The 24110-nt window shown below is 40.3% G+C and overlaps 1 protein-coding gene across 1 annotated transcript in view; it reads right to left on the reverse strand.

Annotated features, from left to right (window-relative positions):
• Positions 1 to 15377, reverse strand: part of adcy9 (adenylate cyclase 9) — a 56427-nt gene extending 41050 nt beyond the window's left edge. The window contains exon 1 of the mRNA XM_037690482.1: positions 13526 to 15377. Coding sequence (XP_037546410.1) covers positions 13526 to 15377 — 1852 coding nt within the window. The remainder of the gene's footprint in view (positions 1 to 13525) is intronic.
• Between the last annotated feature and the right edge of the window lie 8733 nt (positions 15378 to 24110).

Consider the following 24110-nt stretch of genomic DNA (forward strand, 5'->3'; position numbering starts at 1 on the left):
ATATATATATATATATATATATATATATATATATATATATATATATAAAGGCATTTTAAACCCTTCCCACACTCTTGCAATATTCTAAACAATGTTTCTAAACTCTTAGCGCTCTAAAAGAGCACAGCATGTCATGATTTCAGCTCTCTGCCACAGCTGCACTTCGGCCACGCCCACTTCTCTGCTCTGAGCAGAGATCAGCTGATCAGCTGCAGGAGGGCTGCACACAGGTGCTAAATAATTTTAAATAATTTATTTTAAATTGAAAAAAAATTCCTGCCTATCGTGCGGCTCATCCACAATCAGCCAACCGTGTGTCATGTCTAATCTTACCTTGAACAACCGCGAGAAACGAACCGCAAAGTAGCGAGGGACTACTGTACATGCTACTAACGGGACCATGTTGCTAAGAGAACCTCACTGGCTGCCAACAGAACCACTCTGCTAACAGAACCACACTGCCAACAGATCCACTCTGCTAACAGAACCATGCTGCTGTAATGTATTCCTTTTTCACTTTTGGCGCCTTGTTTTTGTATTTTCGTTGCATGCTTTGGTATTTCTTATTTTTTGTTGGCAAGTCTAGATGTTTCTTCTCGTCCTGAGCATTTCATTGCATTCTGACCTCGTGTTGATTGGAATATGACAAACCTAAACCTACTCACTGACTGCATTCTGCTAAACTTGATGACAGTCTCAGTGGGTAATTCAATTAATTGAATCAGGTACGATGAAGCAGAGAAACCGCTAAAATATGCATGACAGTGGGCTACAAGGATCAGGGTTGGGCACCTCTACAGTCATCCACTGACTTGGATGATTTAGTAATTACACCTATTGTTGACAGGACAATAATTTAAAAAAAAAGTTAATCTCTGATGTTTTCCTCAAGCTAAATTATGAATATACATAGAATACGAAATGACGGACACATAAGTGACGAATTATGTGAAAACTACAAAAGTATGAGCCTTCACTCACTCGTCATCGTGCACACAGGACATTTATTAACTCCACCAGTCTGAGAGTCCTACACTGTATGTGAGCTGGTTGATTAGTAACTGTACAGCAGGCATCTTGGGTAAGCCTTTGTCCCCAGTGAGTAATTTATTATGACCATCCAGCATTTGATAAGCAGTAAGTCATGTAGGGTTTGATACAGTATAACCGCATTCAAGGATATCTGAAGATAGCAATGGGAACACTTAAAAGTCATAAAAAATGACGTTTTCCCTGCCTCTTAAAATAAAAAAAACACTAAAAAGTAAAGCAGATAAGCTAAAATGGTGTCGCTGCATTAGTGTACAACCATTTCACATTTAAAGCTTTTCCCCCAGAACATCAACAGTGCAACAGTCTTACCGAATGTATATTTAGTAACTTTTATTTCCCTGGGGTTGGACCTGTCAGAGATCACAATGAACGTTACCGTCGTTCCCTGCCCTTTCCTACACTTCTCGTCTACTTACTGAATACTTTAAACTGGGACTTGTTCCAAAATCTTTGCTTACATAAAACTTAACTTTTATTGTGGCTTTACATGACAGATAATTATAGGATCTGATTAAGCTGTGCAAGCTATTTTACAAATAGGGCCAAGACATCCGCATGTCTCGCTGTATAACACGTGTTAAGCATCATGATACAGGCTATAAGATAATCACTAAGCATCAGACTATTTCATGTACGCCCTTTATGTAATGATTGCCCTAATGACCGCGACATACCGGTTCTGTATGAGCAATTCAGAGAACAATGTGTTGATGTGGTTGTTTTATAAAAAGGAGACAATTACAGAAAAAGGCTGAGCTGGATTTGCTCACACGTGTTTAAAAGGCTGTTTGAGGATTGTGGCTTTGATCTAAGGCTTAGATTAGATTTAGGTTCATATCATAATATGAGGTTCTTGCAATACGTCTCCACACAAAGGCGGAAGTTGAAACTTGTGAGGGTGTGCTTGAAATCCGCAATCAGGCGAGCGCAGGGCATGGCGTGCTTATCAACAGTGAACACGCACAAACAAACTTGACTCGTGACGTTCTTGAGCAACAGAAAAGACGAACGTCGAGCGAAGAATGTGGGATGTTTATTGTTTGCATGGTCGACGATGAGTGTTACTACAGATCAGCTGAGAGCGTGAGGTGCAGATGATGGCAGGCATTATTATAAATCCGTTTGGAAATTGAGCAGAAGAAAACAGTAAATGAATGTTTACAGGTCCTGACAGATGAAAGGCGATAGGAAGGTCCTGGTATCAGAGCCACCAACTGGACATGGATGACTAACTACTGCTGCTAGTTGGGACTGTCAAAAAAAAAAGCTTGACCTTACTAAAGACAGAATATTGTGAAGTAGAGGTTGACTGATTCAAGTATGGCTGATGCCAATCTTTAGAAATCAGGGAAATATATGTAGCCATTTGTGTGTGTGTGTTTACTTTTGGGCCATATCTGTTGGCTCCTCACATAAATAACTGACTTTATATATATGTGAAATGTTTCTGTTCCGTGTCCTGAGATGACATGTGTTGTGATTTGGCGCAATATAAATAAACTAGGGATGCACGATATTATCGGCATGGTATCGGTTTTGGCCGATATTAGCGTTAAATTTCAATATTGGACATTCCATTAAAATAACTAATCGTTATAAAAGGCGCTGTTTTTGCCTGCAGCGGCAGCACAATGTGATGACGCCACGTGCGCCTACCTGATCTCATGGCGGAGAGGAAAATTTAAAATGTCGGCGGTGTGGAAGTTTTATTTTTTGTTGGTGAGGATGTCGGATTCCAAAGATTTTTGGACTACGTTGAGCCTCGTTACATCGTCCCCAGTTGGAGATATTTTTCCGACGTAACGTTATCCGAGTTACAAGCCGTCATTTCCAACGTCATTGAGAAGCTAACAGCCGATAGCACTTGGGTGAATTTTACCACAGACATGTGAACGTCAAGTGTTAGCCCCGTTAGCATGATTAGTCTTACGGCACAATGGATAAACAAAAACTTTGAACTTAAAAAGTCTGTCCTTCATGCACAGGAGTGCAGAGGATCCCACACTGCAGCTGAACCTGGAACAAGCCTCCACATGTGAGACAGCATCGCAGGTGACTAATGCTAATAAATAACATGTAACACTTTTCATTTAATATAAGTTAAAGTGCTATGTATATCATATAGCTGTTACTGAATATATGTCACCTGCTCTTACAGTTGTACAATTTTTGTAGCAAATAAGCCTAAATAAGATGGCTATGTTCTGACAAAGGAACATTTAAAACATCGGTATCGGCCAAATAAGTTTTAACATATTGGCATATCGGATATCGACCAAAAATCCAAAATTGTGCATCCCTAAAATAAACTGAATTGAATGTGTGCCAACGCTTTCAAACGAATGGATGACAGCCAATACAGAAGAGGATAGGGCTCCAAATGTTTTAAACACATTCTAAATTTGTCACTTAGCATGTTTTTTGTTGTGTATTTTATTGTTGACCGAACAAAAAGCACCCCTGCTCTGTAAGGCACCTTCATCGAGGAAACTGCACACACAAATGCAAAGCGTCAAGTGTAACAACGCTCTTCCTCCAACATACGCTTTATTCAGCCCTGGCTGATGCCGATACTGACCTCATAATTAATTAGCTAACCCGGTGGTGCCCAACCCTGGTCCTTGAGGAACACCATCCTGCATGTTTTAGTAGTTTCCCTGTTCCAACACACCTGATTCAGTGATTTAATTACTTCATGAAGTTCTGCAAAAGCCTGTTAATCACTATTAATTAAAAACAGGTGTGTCGGAGCAGAGAAACAACTAAAACATGCAGGATGGTGTTCCTCAAGGACCAGGGTTGGGAACCCTTGAAACCCACCAACTGGTTAATCTATACTACAAAGCCATTTATAACAGTGAATAGAAAGTTTCTCATGAGTGAAACTACCCTTTATGGGTGTCATACAGTTTTCTTTAAGGTTCATGCTCAATCATCCTGGTAAAAATATCCAACAATGGGAGAACCCACGCAAACACAAGGAGAACATGCCAACTCCACACAGAAAGACCCCAGGTCCAATATGGGGATTGAACCCAGGACCTTCTTGCTATGAGACAACAGTGCTAACCACTATGCCACCAATCATAGCAATGCAAGAGAAAATGACTCTACTTAGACAGAGTTTTCCATAAACCAATATTTTGCTAGTGAGTTTACCATCTCAAGCCTTTGTTATAAGATCTTACATTTTGTAATTTTGGTGCATTTTAAGTTTTCAGACAAGAGATACCTATTTTTCTATTCCTCGTTACAAAATCAATAAAATGACAAATTAAAAGCTGTTGCTTTTGTAAAAGCTTGTTCAGTTATCTTCTGCAGCAATGGCTTTCACGCCTTGGGCAAAATGACTGAATCAAGTTAAACCACAATGCATGACTGATAAAAATCACCTTTCATCTTTGGTTTCTAGCTCAATCAGCAATAAATCCCTGCCTGTTTTTTTTCTGTTTTCCTTTGATGAGGCTCTACTGCTTCAGTCTGTTATCACGTAAAGGACAGCCATGTCAAAAAATAGCAGCTGACATCTATACCTAGTAATGACTTCAATGCTAAGAACCAGTATATTGAGATAATTAGTATTAAACATATTCATCAAAGCATACAGCGCGACTTGTATGTGTACAATAAAAAAAACAAGCGTGCAACATTTGCAAATATTTTTTTTATTTTTTTATTTACACGTTTCAAACTACACAAGTAGGAATATGCTATACATACAGTATGTTAAGTTCACATACACAAATTGCCTGCTGCAGACGAGCGACTTTTAGAACTTTCTTCATGCAGCAGATTCACATAATGCTGCGTTCAGGGCTGGTGGGACATCTGCGCCTTACCAGATTTAAGAGACACATTTCTAACTTGGCACACTAGCTCATAACCCCCAAATTAAACTGAGTGTTAACTTTGGGGACTGACCAACTGAAATAAACCACCCAAAATGGGTATTTTTCAGGAAAAACTCAGTTTCAATGTGTACTTTTGGGAATGTTACACACATTTGTGAATTTGTTATACACATACAAATCTTCTTGTATGCTTTTGTGAATACTTTTGAGACTAATTTATCTTCATGCCAGTAAAGTACAAGTAGTGGGGGGAAACAAAACCATCAAGTCTCAAGCTGAGGGGCAAACTCTCAGCTTTATATCAAACTTTACCTCTACTGTACAAATATGCAACTCGTGCAGTAAAAGGCAGACATGCGTAATTCCTACAAATAAACAGCACATTTCAAATGATGTGCTAAAACAGAGCAGGTGGGGAAAGTTGTTAAATTAGAGAGGCATAAATTGTTTTTTCAAGAAAGAGCTAATTTTACACACCAAAAGTATGAATACATTTCTAAACTAGTATTCACAGTACAGTAGTCCCTCGCTACTTCGTGGTTCGAGTTTTGCGGACTCGCTCTTTCGCGGTTTTTCAAAGTAAGATTGTACACGACACTCGATTGTCAACTTTAATATTACTCATGTGATTGGGACAGTACGGGATACAGTAATAATAATAATAATAATTATTATTATTATTATAATGTGTTATGTTTTGTCATCAATGTATATTTCCATATAATGGCGAAATTGGCTCTCTGCATTTAACCCATCCACCACCAGGTGGACCAGTGAGCAGCTATTGAAGGCACCCGGGGAGCATTTGTGGATAAGGTGTGCTGCTCAGAGACACCACGAGATGTGCAATGACTGGGGCTCGAACCTAGGACTTGCGGGTCCCGAGTCGGCTGCCCTGCCTCTCCACCATCTCGGCCCCCAAGTTAACGAAAAAAAATACTTCAGACAGGCACTGCCATTTTGTAGTTTTCTAAGCCCACACTATCGCCACACAAAAGGAATACATTTCCCAGAAGCCAACAGTGCTTCCAGACGTTGCCTTCTGCTGAAATGGAGGGCAAGTTTTCATCCGATCCGAAAAAGTTTGGTCTTTTTTCAACAGTGACTTCGGCGCCCAGCAGATGCAGACAGCCGTATAGAACTGACTGGGAACCAGACCAGAACCAGACCTCCAGACTCATCGTGAATCTGAGTGCCAGCCCACGAGGCCTTTCGAGTGGGGAGGCGCCACCCGGAGGTCCGGTGTTCTCTCCGGAGCCCACCGGTACTTCCCCCATATGGATTTGGACTTGATCAGGACCACCGTTTGGTCCCGTGCTGGCCATCCGAAGGTCCGGCTCCCTCCAAAAGTGTTTTGGCGCTAAAGGGCTGCAGAGAGTCGGCCAAAACCGGACCAGAACCGTCAGGGTAGGTCTGCCGACCCGGACCGACTGGAGCCGAGCTGCTGTTCTGCAGAGCTGGTGAGTAAAATTTTGCAGTACTGTACAGTACATGTTAAAATGATGTAGGTTTAAGAGTTTAGAACATTACAAGAGCGTGGAACGGGTTTATAAAGTCTTATATAGTGCTCCTACTTCACTGTTTTTCACCTATAGTGGAGGGGTCCAGAACATAACCCCCGAGATGATCGAGGACTAGTGCATATGTGAGCAGCATGTGTGTGTCAGTGTTTCTACAAGACAAAGACTCTGGTCAGTTGCTTTGTTAACAGTTTCTGGATTTATTTTATTTATTAACCTTTATTTAACCAGACAAACCCCACTGAGATCACAGAGCTCTTTTGCAACGGAGGCCTGGGCCTGAAGGCAGCCTAACATGCATGTTTTTGATCCGTGGGAGGAAACCGGAGCACCCGGAGAAAACACATACAAGCACGAGAAGAACATGCAAACTCCACACAGAAAGACCCCAGGTCCAACCAGGGATTGAACCCAGGACCTTCTTGATGTGAGGCAACAGTGCTAACCACTGAGCCATCGATCTGCCGTACTGGATGTTGTTTCTGTTTTAGAAAATGTACATACAGTGCATGTCACAGAAAGGGGACGATCTGAAGACGAGAGACAATTATGTTGCAACAGAATAAAAAGGCTCTGCTGGCTCTGATTCAATTATCACCTTTTCTTCTTCGCAGGTTTCTTATTTAAAAATTAGGAGAAAAAACTGAGAAACCCTGTAGAAAGCCAAGGTCCTTATAAACAAGGTTTTAATTTCTCGTGAAGAGCTCTAAAGTGTGAAATCTTTTTAAAGAATTATCGTTATTCATTTAATTTATTCCTTTTTGTTGTTGTTCATTAACTGGATGTTCCACTTCACATTATTTAGATGGGTAATAATTTACATAAAGGTATTTAATCTTTAGACAAGTAACTGCCTGCCTTTACCTTAAATAAAAGAGTGGCCGAAAGCCAAATATGTCATGAAGAATAGCAAAGCGATGACACACCACAGCTATAGCCTGGTTATTATTAAAGATCTTTTTTTTTGCAACAACATATTTGGGTGGCATTTTTGATTTAGCACAGACAAATGAGCCTGAGGGCGCGGGATAGCTGTGGATCTCACAACAACTGTGGGTCTGTTTGCACTCGTGCACGGATGTAAAGCAAGGAAGGACACATGCATGTGCATCTATTTATGCACACGCAGAAACATTAGCATTAGATGACAAACAGAAACTGAAAACAAGTCATTATAAGCGTTGATGCCATGAGCAGAGTTGAAGGTCTAAACCTTGAGTGCAACACTGCAAAACATTTTCCTTGAAAGACTGTAAAGTTGGAACGGAGCAAAATAAAAAAAAAACTAACCCTTTTCCTCTAATAAACTCAAAACACCCAACAAAGAACACCTAAACTGCGCCACAACAGCAAAGAGAGAATACAAATGCATCCTAACAACTACCCAGGGCACAAAACCTTCAGTTTTGATAACCCGACTTTAAATGTGCCAGGGAACAAATGCCAGAGGGTAAAAGAGACATGACTTGACTGGGTTAGGAGACAATCAGCAGAGACAGCAGCTGCACAATAGCAACTCGAATACACGACCATGCAGAATAAAATAAGCATCTAATTTAAAATGGCATCTGTGCACAAAACGTGCACAGTGTAGAAAATAAGCATGAGGCAATTATCGACTTCAAGGAATACCACGATGTAAAAAGTCACGGGTCCAAATGTTTCAGGTATCCTGTTTGAATGTCTTTTAATAAGACTCCAAAGACTAAGCATTTTTTGTTTAACCCTAATCTTAACCCTAATCCTAGACCAGGCTATTCAACTGGCAGCCCGGGGGCCAAATTAGGCCCATGGGTGAACTCAGTTCACCCATGGGCCTAATTTGGCCCATGGGTGGCCAGCAAGATCAGTGGGTTCATTTTTAAATAAAACTTGATTTGAAACCATAAAACAAACTTACTTAATGAGAATAACAGCTGGATGTCTGACCCCTGAGTCTTGGCTTTCAGTAACTGTGGACTCCTGAGCAATTTAGTTGAATATCCCTGTTCTAGACCTTCTGGATCATAAAAAACGATGTTGGTTAATTCTGAATTTTTATCTTGTCGATAGGCAGCTCAGCCATGGTTTGTTCAGAGAAACAACACTAACATATGTTTGTTATATACAGTAGTCCCTCGCTACTTTGCGGTTCGACTTTCGAGGACTTGCTCTTTCGCGGTTTTTCAACGAATGTCAAATTTAATATTTACTCATGTGATTGGGACGTAAGTTAACGGGAAAAAAAATACTTCGGACAGGCGCTGCCATTTTGTAGTTTTCTTTCAATAAGCCTATATTGTAAAGCCAGTCAAAAGAACTACACTACCCAGAACCCAACAGTGCTTCTGGCCGCTGCTTTCTACCGAAATGGAGGGAAAGTTCCGCAACGCAAATCTATGCCATCTATTAAGCTCACAGAGCTGGCAGGAAAGTCACAAATCATCCTGAAGCTCAATTATTCACGTGCACATCAACCTGGACGGGGCGGTGGGCTTCGTCGCTGCAGGGTGGGTCTGCAGAACCGGAACCGAGCTGGACTGGAACAGAGCTGCTGGTCTGCAGAGCTGGTGTGTAAAAAATTTGCAGTATTGTACAGTACATATACGTATGTTGTTAAAAGAGTTTAGAACAGGGATATTCAATTAAATTGCTCAGGGGGTCACAGTTACTGAAAGCCAAGAGCTCAGGGCCCGGACATCCAGCAGTTATTGTCAGTAAGTAAGTTTGGTTTATGGTTTAAAAATTAGTTTTATTTAAAAATGAACCCACTGGTGGGTGGGATGAACTCGGTTCACCCCTGGGCCTGATTTATCCCCCGGGCCGCCAGGTGAATAGCCCTGGTTTAGAACATTGTAAGAGTGTGGGAAGGGTTTATTAAGCCTTAAAATAGGGATGCACGATATTGGATTTTTGGCCGATATTTGATATGCTAAAACTTATTTGGCCAATAACCAATATCAATATTTTATTTTATTTTTTTTTCATTTAGCCTTTATTTATCCAGGTTAGTCTCATTGAGCCACGAGAACTCATTTTCATATATATTTCCTTTGTCAGAACATAGTCTTCTTATTTAGGTTTATTGCTACAAAAATTGTGTAACGGCTGTAAGAGCTGGTGACATACGTGTATTCAGTAACAGCCATATACATAGCACTTTAACTTATATTAAATGAAAAGTATTAAATGTTATTTATTAGCCTTAGTCACCTGCGATGCTGTCTAACTTGTGGAGGCTTGTTCCAGGTTCCTATAGCTGCAGTGTGGGATCCTCTGCACTCTTGTGCATGAAGGACAGCCTTTTTAAGTTCAAAGTTTTTGTCTATTCATTGTGTTGTAAGACTAATCATGCTAACGGGGCTAACACTTGATGTCTGTGGTAAAACTCACCCAAACCCAAGTGCTATCGGCTATTAGCTTCTCAAAGACGTTGGAAATGACGGCTTGTAACTCGGGTAAGACTACGTCGGAAAAGTATCTCCGACTGGGGACGATGTAGCGAGGCTCAACGTAGTCCAAAAATCTTCGAAATCTGACATCCTCAACGAAAAAAAAACCTTCCACACCGCCGACATTTTGAATTTTCCTCTCCGCCGTGATCAGATCAGGTTGGCATGCATGATGTCATCACGTTGGTGTTGCCATACATTGTCATACAAAAACAGCGCCTTTCATATCGGTGAGTTATTTTGATGAAATGGTCGATGTCCGATATTTAACTTTAACGCTAATATCGGCCGATACCGATACCATGTCGATAATATCGTGCGTCCCTACCTTTATATATATATATATATATATATATAAATATATATATATACATATATATATATATATATATATATATATATATATATATATACTAAACTACGCTGCAAGCAGACTCCACATTAAAATTGTGTCTATTGCTCAGTGGCAACAAATTCAACTGTCAAAAACAAACTTAAACAGAAAAACAAGTATTTTGTTAGAATTATAACTCTGGCAAAAAGAGCAGTTTATAATGGGTGGGAACCAAATAGAAAAACACTCACGGATAAAACAAAAATACTTTTAACCACTTTCTATAACAAAACAATAGCTATACAATTCTTATAATCTTCCTTCAATAAAGAAGAACTGTGTTTATTCTTCATTTGTCTTTATTATCTGCAGAACAGAAGCAAACCGTGTTGTTTCTGAACAAGAAGCTGCTGCTCTGCGTTGCAGAGGAAAAACTAGATGCCACTCAATCTCCCCATTCCTCTCCCTCAACAAAAGCTGCTTGTCAATATTTCACTCTGTCGCTGTTCGCCAGTCTGGAAATAGAGAATGATGGCACCGTTTAGAGCCAAGAGTGAATACACTCTGACATAAGGTCTGACAATAGAACAGTTTCTTTTCACAAGTGACCCAAGATTAGACCTCCCTGCTGGAGACATTAGTTCCATTGATCGAGGATGTGTCCATCCATATTCACAGGCATGTTCTTATAAAGTAATATTTATCATTTTTCTGAGCATACTTCAGTGCTGAATGATTATATTAGGTTACATATTTGTATCTTATGAGTTCCAAGTTAATTGGATGTGCATACGTATTTAAAAGCCATTATCAAACACAATTTACTAATAGATGGCAACATGTTGCTTTGCGCTACAGTAAATGCCTTCAGTACTTAAGGCAAGCTAAACGTCTATCCCTAGTCTGGTCTCTGCACCTTCTGCTACAGGCGGTGGCCATAATATGCTGAGTACCTGTTTAATCCACTGTAACAAGGTGAAATAACCTAAGAGCAGCAAATCCTGTCAGTCCTGCCCTTATCCACCACAATCTCCACGTATGCCACCCAACAACAGCAACAAAACAAAAATCAAAGAGTGGGAGCCAAAACTTGCACAAACACAAATCCAAGATGGGAATAATCTTTTCTGCTGACCTTGTTTGTCTTCATCTAAACAACCTTATCTAATATACCAGCTTTCTGTCTGTCCCGTATCTGAGCCTGGACAGTACAGTTCTAATATTATTATCCAGAATGGGAGCATTTTGTCAGTGGTGAGGATTTCCAATGGTTTCCTCGTGGTTGCAGGATAAAACTTCTAATCCAGGGGTGTCCAAACATTTTCATAGGTGGGTCAGAACTGTCTAGTTCAGAGGTCTGCAACCGTTTGAGCCTTTTCTACCTTTCACTTACTGAACAAAATGTGTCTAGAGCCGCAAAATCTGCTGCAACGGTGATTATCAACTGGTGGCTCATGGGCCACTTCAAATTCGTAGGAAGGGTTTTTTTTTGTTTCCAGCCAGTGGGGGTGACTTTAAATAAACAAAAATATATAATGAATTTCAACATTTATTAATAATTTTACATTTTAGGGCTTAAGAAAAGACCACATTCATGTAAACAAGGGGGAAAAAACTTTCCATACCAATTTTACCCCCAAATATTTTAACCCAGAGCTCTGTTCTCACATAAAGACCGTTTATGTGAGTCTTCCTTTTAATTTTAGAAAAATTTAAATAATTATGTACCCCACTTTAAAGTAATAAAGTATAAATTTAAAGTGTGTCTAAATATAAGGTCATTGTGTTGGATATGTTAATGTGATATTAAAAATTTAATTTAAAAACAACTTTTGTATTTACTTTAGCTTTAATTAGGTCTATCCATCCATCATCATAAGAATTTCTGGTGAATTTGAGAGAAATATCTTACTGTAAGGCAGGAAGTTGGATAAATGACGTAGCTAACGCTAATCAACATTATTTTCTCCTCGTTTTACAAATTTATTTTAAACATTTGCAGAAAAGTGCTAAAGCTTTCCATTTCTCTTTACTGTGAGTATAAAAATCAACAAATTTACATTTTGCATTATGTTTGGTCAAAGCTTCAAGGAGCCGCAGACCAAGGACCAAAGAGCCGGATGTGGCCCCAGAGCCGCAGGTTGCAGACCCCTGGTCTACATGAAATGACTTGCGGATCAGAAAAATCTGAATTTAAGAAAATTATAATTTTTTTTAAGTGTGATTTTTTCTCCTCCTCATTTTTAACAACTTCTTGTGCTTTGAAAGTTCATTCTCATTTATTTTTCATAAACTCCACCCCCTATTAAAAAGGGGGTGGAGCTTCAATCACCCATTTTGACCACGAATGGCCCAAATGGGTCATCGAAGTCACTTAAACAGATTCATAGAAGGTTTGAAGGGACACTGATAATGTTGATCAACTTGTATGTTGATGATACCACTTTATATTCTTTTTAAAATGTCTAATTTCTATTGATTATTAACTCAGCAGAAGTTATTTACTGTGAAATCACTTGTTATACTTAGCCACATTTTATGAATTATTATCCAAAGTTCTACTTTTTGGCAGGTCAGTGAAGGTTTGTTGTAGGATAAAAGGGATTAATTATAGCTAAATATTTGTATTGTAATTAATATCGCTCATTTTGAGAAAATTATTTTTATAATTTTTGCTGTTAAACCTAAAAATTATATTTAAAAGCATCACTATTAAACCTAAAGAAGGTCTACATCTGCAAAAACCTCTTAAGCCTGTGGGTCAAAATTGTATCATTTTTTTTATTGTTTTATTTGTTCAGTAAGTGAAAAGTAGAAATGGCTCAAACGGTTGCAGACCTCTGATCTAGACAGTTCCCAATTAGATTTATTCATACTGTAAACTGATGAAGGACATCTAATTGATGTCAACCAAACCACACCTCTCCTCTCTGAGCTTTATTCCCCTTGTCACAAAGCATTTTTAGTCCTGTCTAGCATGCAATGACCCCAGTTACACCTGAATACCAAGTCCCAAGGTGACTGTCAACTGATAAAATTGTGTCTTATTATTATTTCCCATTGACCTCCTTCTTTTGTTATGATTTATTTCTGGTTTTTAATGAAGTTCAAGAGGTCTGCATCTAATATAAACTGTATTGTTCTCTTTAGATAAGCCCATCGTTCTTTTAGAATACACATTTTTGTTTGAAAGCCATCAATGGCCTGTACAACCTGTGGTAAAGACAAGAAAGCCACTTTTTGTGTGTTGAACGTCCGAATAAAAACAGAATTAAGCTCTGATTTTATTTTCATTCAGGGAACTGAGATGGAAGTTAGAGATAAACAGGTGCTTACCCTTCAGTTTCTCCAGAACGCTCTGCCCCGCTCTCTCTGCCACTTGTCCATCCTCTCTCTGGTACCGGTCGTCCAGAAACCGGGATGTAGCTTCTGATAAGTGGACCTTCCCCGCCACACCCAGCTGCTCCATCAAGTTCGTCAGATTCACATCATTTGACCACACGTCAAACTTGAAGCGCTTCATTCCCAGGATCCCACAGAGGACGGTGCCGGTGTGGACGCCAACACGCATGTTGACGGTCTCGCATGTCTCCTGACAGAACTGCTCGATGGCCTGGATCATGCCCAAGCCCATCTCCACGCAGCAGTAGGCGTGGTCCGTTCTGGGCTCAGGGCAGCCCGCCACACAGTAGTAACAGTCTCCCAGGGTGCTGATCTTCTCACAGTGGGTGTCTTCACAAAGGCTGTCAAAACGTCCGAACAGGTCGTTGAGGAGGCCCACCAGAGCTGGTGCGGACTTATTGGCGGACATTTTGGTGAAGCCCACGATGTCTGCAAAGAGGATGCTAACAGGCTCCATGCGTTTCATATTAAAAGGCCTAAATATTAGCTGTGCACGGGGAATTGAGGTCTTTTTGCGAATGTGATTGTTGTTTTTGGAACTCGTGGCACTTTGGGATTGTAGCGCTCCACCGCTTCCTCTGACAGCTACTGCAACGGCCGAGGTAGAGCAGGCGCCAGAGGAATATCTCTTGCCGGAGTTCTCGCCGCCACCCTCATCGTCACCCTGCTTCATCAGCTCATCTGCAACTCGTTTTGGCATGACCGAGTGGATCATACGCTCCTTCAAGGCCTTCTCAACCTCTAACTCTTTCCCGTGCATAATCGCCTGGCCCACTTTGAGAAAGGTGCTACGGGAGCGCACCTCTGACATGATGAACAGGTGGATGCCAATGACATGAGCACACAGGTGGAGCAGACATTTACCAGGTCCAAGCCAGAGGAGGGTCTCTTCCATTCTTGACACCTGTCCAGTAACGTCATAGCTCTTCTGAAGCAATGGAAGCCATCCCATAGCCTCAAATAATATAGAATACAGAAGCCCCAGCATCACTGAGGCATACAGACGGACATGGAGGACACTGTATAGCAACAACAGAACCTCCATGCACAGAGAAAAGGTGCCAACAGGGGAGATGCATGGGATGTGAGGCAGAACGTCTTTGTTCAGAGAGATGTACGAGGCGTTCCCAGCAGCAGCCCAGTTGTAGCCAGCAGTTTGTATCTGTGGAGCCAACGTGATGGCAAAAGTAACGGCAATCAGGAACAGGGAAGTCTGATTGTACAGCCATGTGTACGGCTTGGTGAAGGTGAACAAGAGGAGGAGCGCAAGTAAGGCCAGAAAGGAGGCAGTGGGGGCAAGGAAGGTCACAGGGCAGCAGCGGTCACTGTTGACCCCGAAGTACACGCACCAGAGTACAGATACCACCGCCAGATAGAACAGGACGTATCGGAACCGCCGCTGGGTCTGAGGAAAACACCTTTCTTGGCACGCCTCCTCGAGGATGGGGGAGTCAAACTTGGGGTCCCAGCACTGAGCGGCAGAGCGTTCAAACAGCGCTGGGGCTTTCTTCTGCACGCTGGAGGTGGAGGTCACCGCTGGTCTGGAGTCTGCAGAGCTGCAGCTGGAGGAGATGCTGTATTTGTGGAGAGTGGGGTTCACTTTATTGGCCGCTCCACATCTTCCTCCTACTCCTCCTCCTCCTCCTCCTGCTGCTGCCTCACTGTTGGCACCCCGAGGTGTCTCGTGCTTGCGTGTGGAGTGATTGGCAATCCGAACCGTGACCGTGCCGTCGCAGCTCACCTCCGTGCCACGCATAAGCAGCTGCCGGTGTTGCAGGGTGGCCATGTTGACTGCTGTGACGCGGAGACCGGGGGGGGGGGGGGGGGCAGAGGTGTTCAAAAATCAAAAATGTCTTCTGACTTGGCTCTGACAATCAGAAGCGGTGCGCGGGTGACGCGCGTGGCACAGAGGAGGAGGAAGAGGCGATGGAGTGACAAAACAGGCAGAGTGTGTGTGTGTGTGTGTGGGGGGGGGGGGGGGGCTGCAACAAAAAATGTGTTTGTTGAAATGATCACGCTGCATAAATGATGAGCACAGCGCAGACGGGCTGGCCACGCACGTAGCAGCGTGCACGCTCACTCACACAAGATGCGCCGTTCCAGTTTCTCGAGCTGAGCATGATCCGCGCTTTGCTTTGCGTCACATCAACACGCATCCCGCTCCACGCACGCTCAGGTCACGAGCCCAGCTTTGTCTCCAGCTGCGGTGCAAACACTGGCGGCTCTCCTCCTGCCTCCTGCCCGGAGCATCCTTCTCTGAGAGGCTCAGTGACGCAGCGGGTTTCCTTCATCAAGCCTGATCCGCGCACACACGCATGGAGGCACGCGCGCAATGTTTAGAGAGGTCCCCAGCTCCACCAGTTCGGATATTAAGGTTTCCCAGATCCAGATTTAAAAGCTGTCAACAGCTGGGATTAAGCAGAGGCTACAAAAGTTAAACTGTCTTTGTTTCTGAGCAGCAAACTGTTACAATCGATTGTGAGGATTTATTTATTAAAAATATAGATTTTAAACACAAATAGTTTTATATGAAAAATAGGAAAACGACGAATGCAGTTAATTAAAAAGTGGGTGATCTGTAATTTAAAAAGGCGCTACTTCCCACTACGCATGGCTCAGTGCGCGTGAACAATGTCCATGTTTCAGTCCCGAACATGCTTCACTCCAGCTGTGCACAGCAGTTTTATTAAAGGCCTGACACAGGCGGGCCTGTTCCCACGGATCCAGCCCCGTTCTTTCCTGAACTCCCTCTCCGGATCTCCACCCCCCCTCCACCTCCCTCCGCCCTCCAAAAGTGGGGCTCAGGAGAGGGGTTTGTCCTCCTCAGACGGGCATGATCCGCAAAGACGTGCGCGCAAAAAAACGCCACTTTTGGTTGTTTCTGCGTTTCAGCGGCTTCACCTCTTTGCTGGGAGTGTCTGCAACTTGTTGCGCGCAGTTGGCGAAACACACGCGCACACACACGCGCGCACAGCTCTGGGGAGCAGCCTGGCTCGGAACAGGCTGCTCTATAAATAGTGATGATCAAAACTCACGCACGGCGGCGCGCAGCGCACGCAGCGTGTACAATCCGTAACTTTCCTGTAACTTTTCCCGTCAAACACGCAGCAACACGTTCCACTGAGGAACACCAACTCGTAAAAACGCACGCAAAGCGTCAAACACACCCCCCCCCCCCCCTCTCGTTTCCAATGGCTCCCAAACTTTTTTTTTTCTTTTCCAGGCCGTATTTCCTGCGTTTAGAGACGAGTTCAGACTCTGCTTATTTGGAGCTGAGCTTGGATTTCCTCCTCGCGCGTTCCCTTGGAGCAAAAACAAGAAACTCCACAGAGCAGCTGGACCCCCCCCTCCTTTAGATCATCAAAAATCGCTCATTATCTCCTTGTCGTAGCCGATTGCTCAGGTTTGGAGTCGCTGGCATGCTTGTGTCCAACAAACACAACACTGTGTGCGCGCTCCGGCCGTGGTGCGTCCTCTTCCGTCCGCCGCTGGTTGCCACCCTTTCCCCCCCCCCCCCCACCGACAGCTTTCAAACGGAGTTCGGGTCCAACTGACACATGGAAAACGGGAGTTTTATCCTTCTTCTTTAATCCTTCCTTTAACCGCCACCATCTTCGTTGTGACTGGGTCGGAAATCCTCCCCCAGCTGTTGTGGCGCTGCTGGTTGGAGAGAGAGCAGGCGGCGCGTGAAGCTAACCACAGTGAGGGGAAACACTACTTCCGGTAGCGTCTCCAGGGTGTCTAAATAAAAAAAAAAAAAAAACATTATAAATACTTTATTAAACGCAGAGAGAAATTAAATAAAATTTGTTAACAAGTTTGTTTAAAAAAAAAACATGTGTTAAAGGTGAAATATTATAAAGGAAACAAAATAAAATTGTTCGACGTAATGTTTTTATGCTATTAGTGCTTAGTGTATATTTATTTAGCTGATGTGTTTAGTTCAAAACTTAGATCTTATTGCTGTTTTTTCCTTTACGTTTTATTGTTGGATGTGACTGGGACCCTGCGTACATAATCTCGTTCCACCGCATGAGATGCGAATGACAAACAAATCGCTCTGACTCTGATAAAAGCAGGAATGTAAAAAGTCAAGCAGCTCATGTTGGCCTAACTATAAGCTATAAGCAATGCAAATTGATAAAAAATTACATATAACATACTTTTATTTTATTTCAAGCATACGCTACAATGCTGTTCAAAAATTAAGCATGAACATGGTTAGTAAAAACTGAAAGCTAGCCTATTGGCTAACCATCCATCCATTATCTTCTGCTTACTTCGAAGTTGTGTCGTGGGGTCAGCATCTTGAGCAGGGAGGTCCAGACATCTCGTTCCACAGCCACCTCTTCCAGCTCTTATGGGAGGACTCCAAAAGGTTCCCAGGCCAACTGAGAGTTCCAGCATGTCCTGGGTCTTCCCCGGGGTCTCCTCCCAGTTGGACATGCCCGAACCACCTCAACTGGATCCTCTCGATGTGGAGGAGCAGCGGTTCTACTCCGAGTCTCTCTGGGATAAATGAACTTCTCACCCGGTCTCTAAGAGAGAGTCCAGCTACCCTGCGGAGGAAACTCATTTCCACCGCCTGTATCCACGATCTCATTGTTTCGGTCACTACCCAGAGCTCGTGACCATACGAGTGTAGGAGCGTAGACTGACCGGTAAACAGAGAGCTTTGACTTACAGCTCAGCTCCCTCTTCACCACAACGGACCGGCACAGAGTCCGCAATACTGTAGATGCTGCACCAATCTGTCTGTCGGTCTCATGCTCCATTCTTCCCTCACTCATGAACCGAACCCCGAGATACTTGGCTAACCTTTAGCCCAAAGTGGGTTAAAGATAAAATGAGCTAACTTTTAGACAAAACTTGCCCACTGGGCTAACATTCAGTTTTAATTCTGTTCTAGTTTAAAATCTCCATGTGCAACACATGCTAATGGTTACCTTTTTCTGAACAATATATATATATATATATATGTATATATGTTAACAATAAAGCAATATACACTAGTTAAAATTATTGTTAGTGCAGTTAGCTAGTCAAAAAGACTAGCAGCTAGTTGAAAGGTTTGTAACTTGAGTATTTTTGATTTTGATATAATTAGTTTAATTGGTTTGTTTAGCTTGATATTATTTTACAAGTGTTCCTATGACTAGTTTATCTATACTAGCTCTTATTAGACCATAGCTGCTGTTTCCTCCTCGGTTACATATTATATAATTACAACTCACATATTTATTTCATATAATCTTTTTTCGAGCAAACCTACCTCAAGACCAAATTGGAAGCGTATCGCTGTCAAGGATGTATAAATATATATATATATATATATAGTATGAACGTGATAATTTATAGTTGTGAACTAAACTGGATAAACTAGAATCAAATCCAAGCAACCTGTCTTCGCTTTTAATTTGCACCTTTAATTTGAAGGTAGACTATGACTTCCGGTATCGCCCTCTTTCTCTTTATTTATCTTCACAGCTGTTTGAGGTGTTTACTGAGACTTTCTTCATCAACTCACCTGTGAGTAATTACTTTGACATTTCAGTCATTATCACGTGCATTTCATCTATCGTTCAGTATATATATATATATATATATATATATATATATATATGTTATATTTAAGTCACACCAAAAGTAAGAATTGTACTTGTAGTTTCAACTGTTTTTGATAATAGATCATTTTTAGGTCCTATTTTAGTTATAGTTTTTTTGTTTTCTATTAAATAAGTCTTGGATCCTGTATTTTATACAAATATACAATTATTATTTACACTTTACAGTTATTATAAGTATTCATATCCATTACTTTGGTTGGCCTTGTTGTTGTTTTAAGTGCGTTATACATAAAGTGGTAATAAAAGTGTCATTTAGTTGTTTTTTTTCTGCTTAATTAAACAGAGTGTAATCTGCTGAGAGGAATATTTATTATACTGTTGTTGATGATGATAATTTAGTAATATGCTCAAAATGAAGTAATTAAAGGATTTTACACAGAGGCAAAAATGCTAGAAATATTTAGCCAAACTTATTTTATAACAGTAATTTCATATTATACAAGGTGAGCAAAAATGTGTTTTAAAAAGAGCAGCCCAGATGTTTTTCAGAATTAAAAATGCCACATTTTAACCAGTTTAAAGTATAACGTTCCTCATCAGGTACAGATTTTGATCGTTTTGCAGCAGTTTAAAGACGAACTTTGAGCTGTAAATTGATCCTCGTCACCATTCGGTCTGCAGGAAGCACTGAATTTAAAATGGAAACAAGTAACGTGGCAGAAATCACTACGAGCCAGGTCTACTTTTACTGAACACTACTTGTTGTAAATTCCAAAATGCATGAATCAAAATCTTAAAATCCTTTTTGGGAATCAAAAGTGTTGCCTTCTGCTGGAAAATAACAAAAAAAACAGTAAAAGATCTGTCTTGTTAACAAAACGTGACTGTACCAAGTTGTTGCACATGTTGAAAAAGTGCTTTAAAACCATGTAATTATAAAAATATGATCTGATTTTAGAGCATATTATTCACGTTTGTTCACAGGAGGCCTTGCTACTTTAAAAAGACACAAATGAGAACAACGTGGGACTGTTCAGGTGATGAAAAGTCTCGCCTGCTGCCCAGAACGCTCGGTGACTGCAAATAACGAGTGCTCATCATAAATTAGGATTACAAGGCTCAAAACGTCGAACAACTAAAATCTTATATGAAGCAACGTTAGAAAAGCCTCCTTTCCTTCAAACCTACAAGAACTAATTCTTACAACAAAGTCAGTTACTTTACACAAGATTAACTTTATAAATAAATAAATAAAATGGAACACCAAGCACCTCTTGTTTCGGCTCTTTGATAAAAGCAGCCGTCGCTCTAACCACCCATCCTTACAAGAAAAGGTTTTCCAGCAGAAATTATCCTGTTGTGGGAATATTTCAGTCACACATCTAATATTATCCATCCAACACTCTGTGTTTCCATTTATTATCTAGTAATGTATAGATATTTTATTAAAATGGCGACATCAGAAGTAAAAATATACTTTATTAATCCCAGAGGGAAATTTGAGGCATCCAGTATTTACACAGAAAAAAAACATGAAATAATCAAAAATGAAGCAGAATACACAAATGTGGATAAAGAAAATATGCACATGCATAAGGTGTACATTCATGATTAACCTATAGTTTAGTTTAGTTTATTATTTTTTGAATATGTAAAAAAAGAAAAAAATATAGCATGAAGCATAATGTCAAAACTTTTTGTTTTACATATTCAAGGGAGTGGGTAGAAGTATAAACGTATCAAAATTCCCACTCACATAATCTTACATTCATTACACGTATAATCCATAAATATAACAACTAATCCCATATTTATCCATCAATATAGTATCTATTTAAGTTAACTATAGTAGATGAACAATTATTATTCCTTTAATTTCACCAAAAACAAAAGCGTCAATAACAAATAACAAAAAAACAACAACAACAACAATAAATGAATAATATTATTATACATTATATCCAGCAATAATCATATGTTTATATGATAATTTGAACAATTTTATGTTTGGACATTGTTTAAGTTCAATATTCAAATATTCCACAGTTTGACTCCACTTACTGATACACAAAAGTTTTTTCTAGTAGTTCTAATTTTGCATATTTTAAACTGTGATTCCACCTTAACGTATAAATTTGCTCCTTAATTTTAAACAGGTTTTGAACGTTTTTTGGTAATTGTTAATTTTTTTTTGCTCTGTAAAGAATTAGAGCTGTCTGTAGTTTCACTATGTCAATGAACTTTAATCATTTAGATTTTACAAATAGTATATTAGTGCTTTCTATATATCCCACCTTATGGATTACTCTTTGCTCTTTTTTGTAGTATTGTTAATGCCTGTAGTGCAGTTTTGTAATTATTGCCCCAGATTTCTGCACAATAACTTAAATAAGGTAAGATTAGTGAGAACATGTGATGCTTTTTGTTCTATGACCAACTTGGCTTTGTTTAAGAGGGCGATATTTCTTGAGACTTTACTTTGAACATATTTGATGTGTGGTTTCCAGTTGAGTTTACATACACATCTAAGCATATATGTATATACATATACATATGCATGTGTACATGTATACACAAACATGCACATATAAGTGTCGGGGGCGCAGCAGATTTTCAAGGCTCTGTTTTTGCTGTTTGTGGAGGAGTTGAACAGTCTTGAAGGACAAAGGACTTCCTGAATCTGTCCGTGGAGCAGGGCTGGGACATCATCTACCGGTGAAGGAGCTCCTCTGCTTCATGATGGCGCCGTGCGGAGGATGGTCAGCATTGTCCATGATGGATGGCAGCTTTTCTCTGCCACTGATGTAAAGGTCTCCAGCTCTGTTCCCAGCACAGAACCAGCTTTCCTCACCAGCCAACCAGTTCTGCTTGTGATAAGGTGGTCTGTTTGGTACGTACCAAAGAGACCATCTTATCACAAGCAGAACTGGTTTGTTCCACTTTGCAGTAAGCTGTTGGAGGAAGAATCAGTTTTGTTGTGTGTTTCCTTGACTGATGAAGCCTTCTGGATCCAAGGCGAAACGTTTCAGCACAAAAAAAAGAAGCTGTCCAGATGACCTGACTGAAAAATGTTGGATTGTATACCTGGATTATTGAGCATGGACTTTGTTGTTTTGAGTAAAGCAGTTTCTGTGGAGTGGAGCTTTCAGACTGAAATTGGTCAAAGATCTCCTGTTTTTCCATGTGAGTGATTAGCTGCCCAGACGCCACTTTTTCAAGAAGCTTTGACAAAAACGGGATCTTGGAGGTTAACCTGTAATTTTCAAACTGTTTAGGATCCAGTTTTGCTTTTTTTTAATAATGGCTCAACAACAGCATGCTTAAATGAGTAATATTTATTTATAATAATTGAATAATGCTCATTTTGTGTGCTTGATCTGTGTTTGTTTGTGTGTGTTCGTGCTTAACTTTAAGAGCTTACAAGAGAGGACTGTTAGAGGAGTTGATAAAGCTACGCTGATAAGTCTGCGCTGCAGGAGCATGGTGCGTGAGCTCAGCAAACCCAGATTAAATGGGGCTGGACGCTTGTCTGAAGGTTTATTGCACAGGTGTGCTCGTGTGAGGTCAACTCTCACGTGACAGCTGAGCGTCGGCTGCAAAAACCAAAGACCAGCTCTGCAAATGAGCCTGGAAGGCCGGTGGGCAAGGCAATGATTACAACGTTGTTTTAAATGAACTGTCCCCGTTTAAAGAATAATAAGAATAAAAATAATAACTTTGATCAAGGTTTGAAGAACACTTTTGTACCATGTGTCAGATCTTCTCTTTGGAATCTGTCAAAATTATTGTTGCTTAGAGAAAACACCCAGATTGTTTAGAAAGAGAATTTTATTCAATGCATTTTACATTTTTAAAACTTTTGCTGAAAGAAAAGCTCTTTCAGTTAAGATCTGCAGATCTGCCTCTAAACGTTTTGCACAGTAAATTTCAGACAGCAAAATGTCAAACAACTGGAAGAATCGACACAAGACTTTGTAAACTAATTTGTTGCAGTCAAGCGGATGAACTTTGTTTTGTTTTCACTTTTCTATAATAGTGTGAATGTTTGTGAAGCATGCACACTGTTGTGATCCATTTTTTCTTTCGTACATTTTTCAGCATCTTTCTTGTTCCACAATTTTTGTGCCATTTCAACAAATCGTAAAACAAAAGGTTCAGCTCTTTCAGGACAATCCTGCTATGACTTTTGGTGTTGGTGCAACTTTAGCTTTTTGAAATATTTTGTCTTTTCTGCCATTTTTTTTCTCATAAATGAATTGAACTAATTTTGCATCCTTCAAAATCTTTAGATCTGTTTATAACCTTTTACTGCTCCTTTCACATTTTGTTCTGGTTCAGCTTCTTTCAGCTTCCTTGTGCAAATGTAAAAATTTTAGCTAATTTAAGCTGTTTTTCAGCTGTTTTGTGACCCTTTTAGATTAATTTAGTTAACTACAACATTAACTTCTTTCTGCTAATTTCAGCTTATTTATGCAAGTTTCAGCCTTATCTGCTATTTCAGCTACAATTTAGCTGTTTATATGCTACTTTTAGCTTTTTGGGTGACTAATTCAACATTTTTGCACTCATTTCAACCTTTTTCAGCCTAATTCAGCAAAAATGGGCTCTCCCCTCTTCCTTCTGGTAATTTAACCTCCTTTTTGATTTTTTTAGCTACTTTTCAGCTTTTCTGTGCTAATTTCTGCTTATTTAAACCTAATTCGGCAAATATATGTTCTTTCTGCTTTTTTCTGCTAATTTAGGATTTTTTTAAAAATGAATTCATTAATTCATTTAAAAGAAACAAAATAAACAAATTCGTCAAAAAGAAAAAAATGCATGAAAAGTGTGCAGAAATAAGAACAAAAATTCTTATATCTGCCCCTTATTTAAAAAAAACCCCATAAAATAACTTTAAACAAACAGCTTGGACTTGAGCATCTCCAAGTTTAATTTATTTAATTAGTAAATTT

Source organism: Nematolebias whitei, chromosome 16 (assembly GCF_014905685.2).
Source record: "Nematolebias whitei isolate Nwh7 chromosome 16, NemWhi1, whole genome shotgun sequence".
Classification (NCBI taxonomy): domain Eukaryota; kingdom Metazoa; phylum Chordata; class Actinopteri; order Cyprinodontiformes; family Rivulidae; genus Nematolebias; species Nematolebias whitei.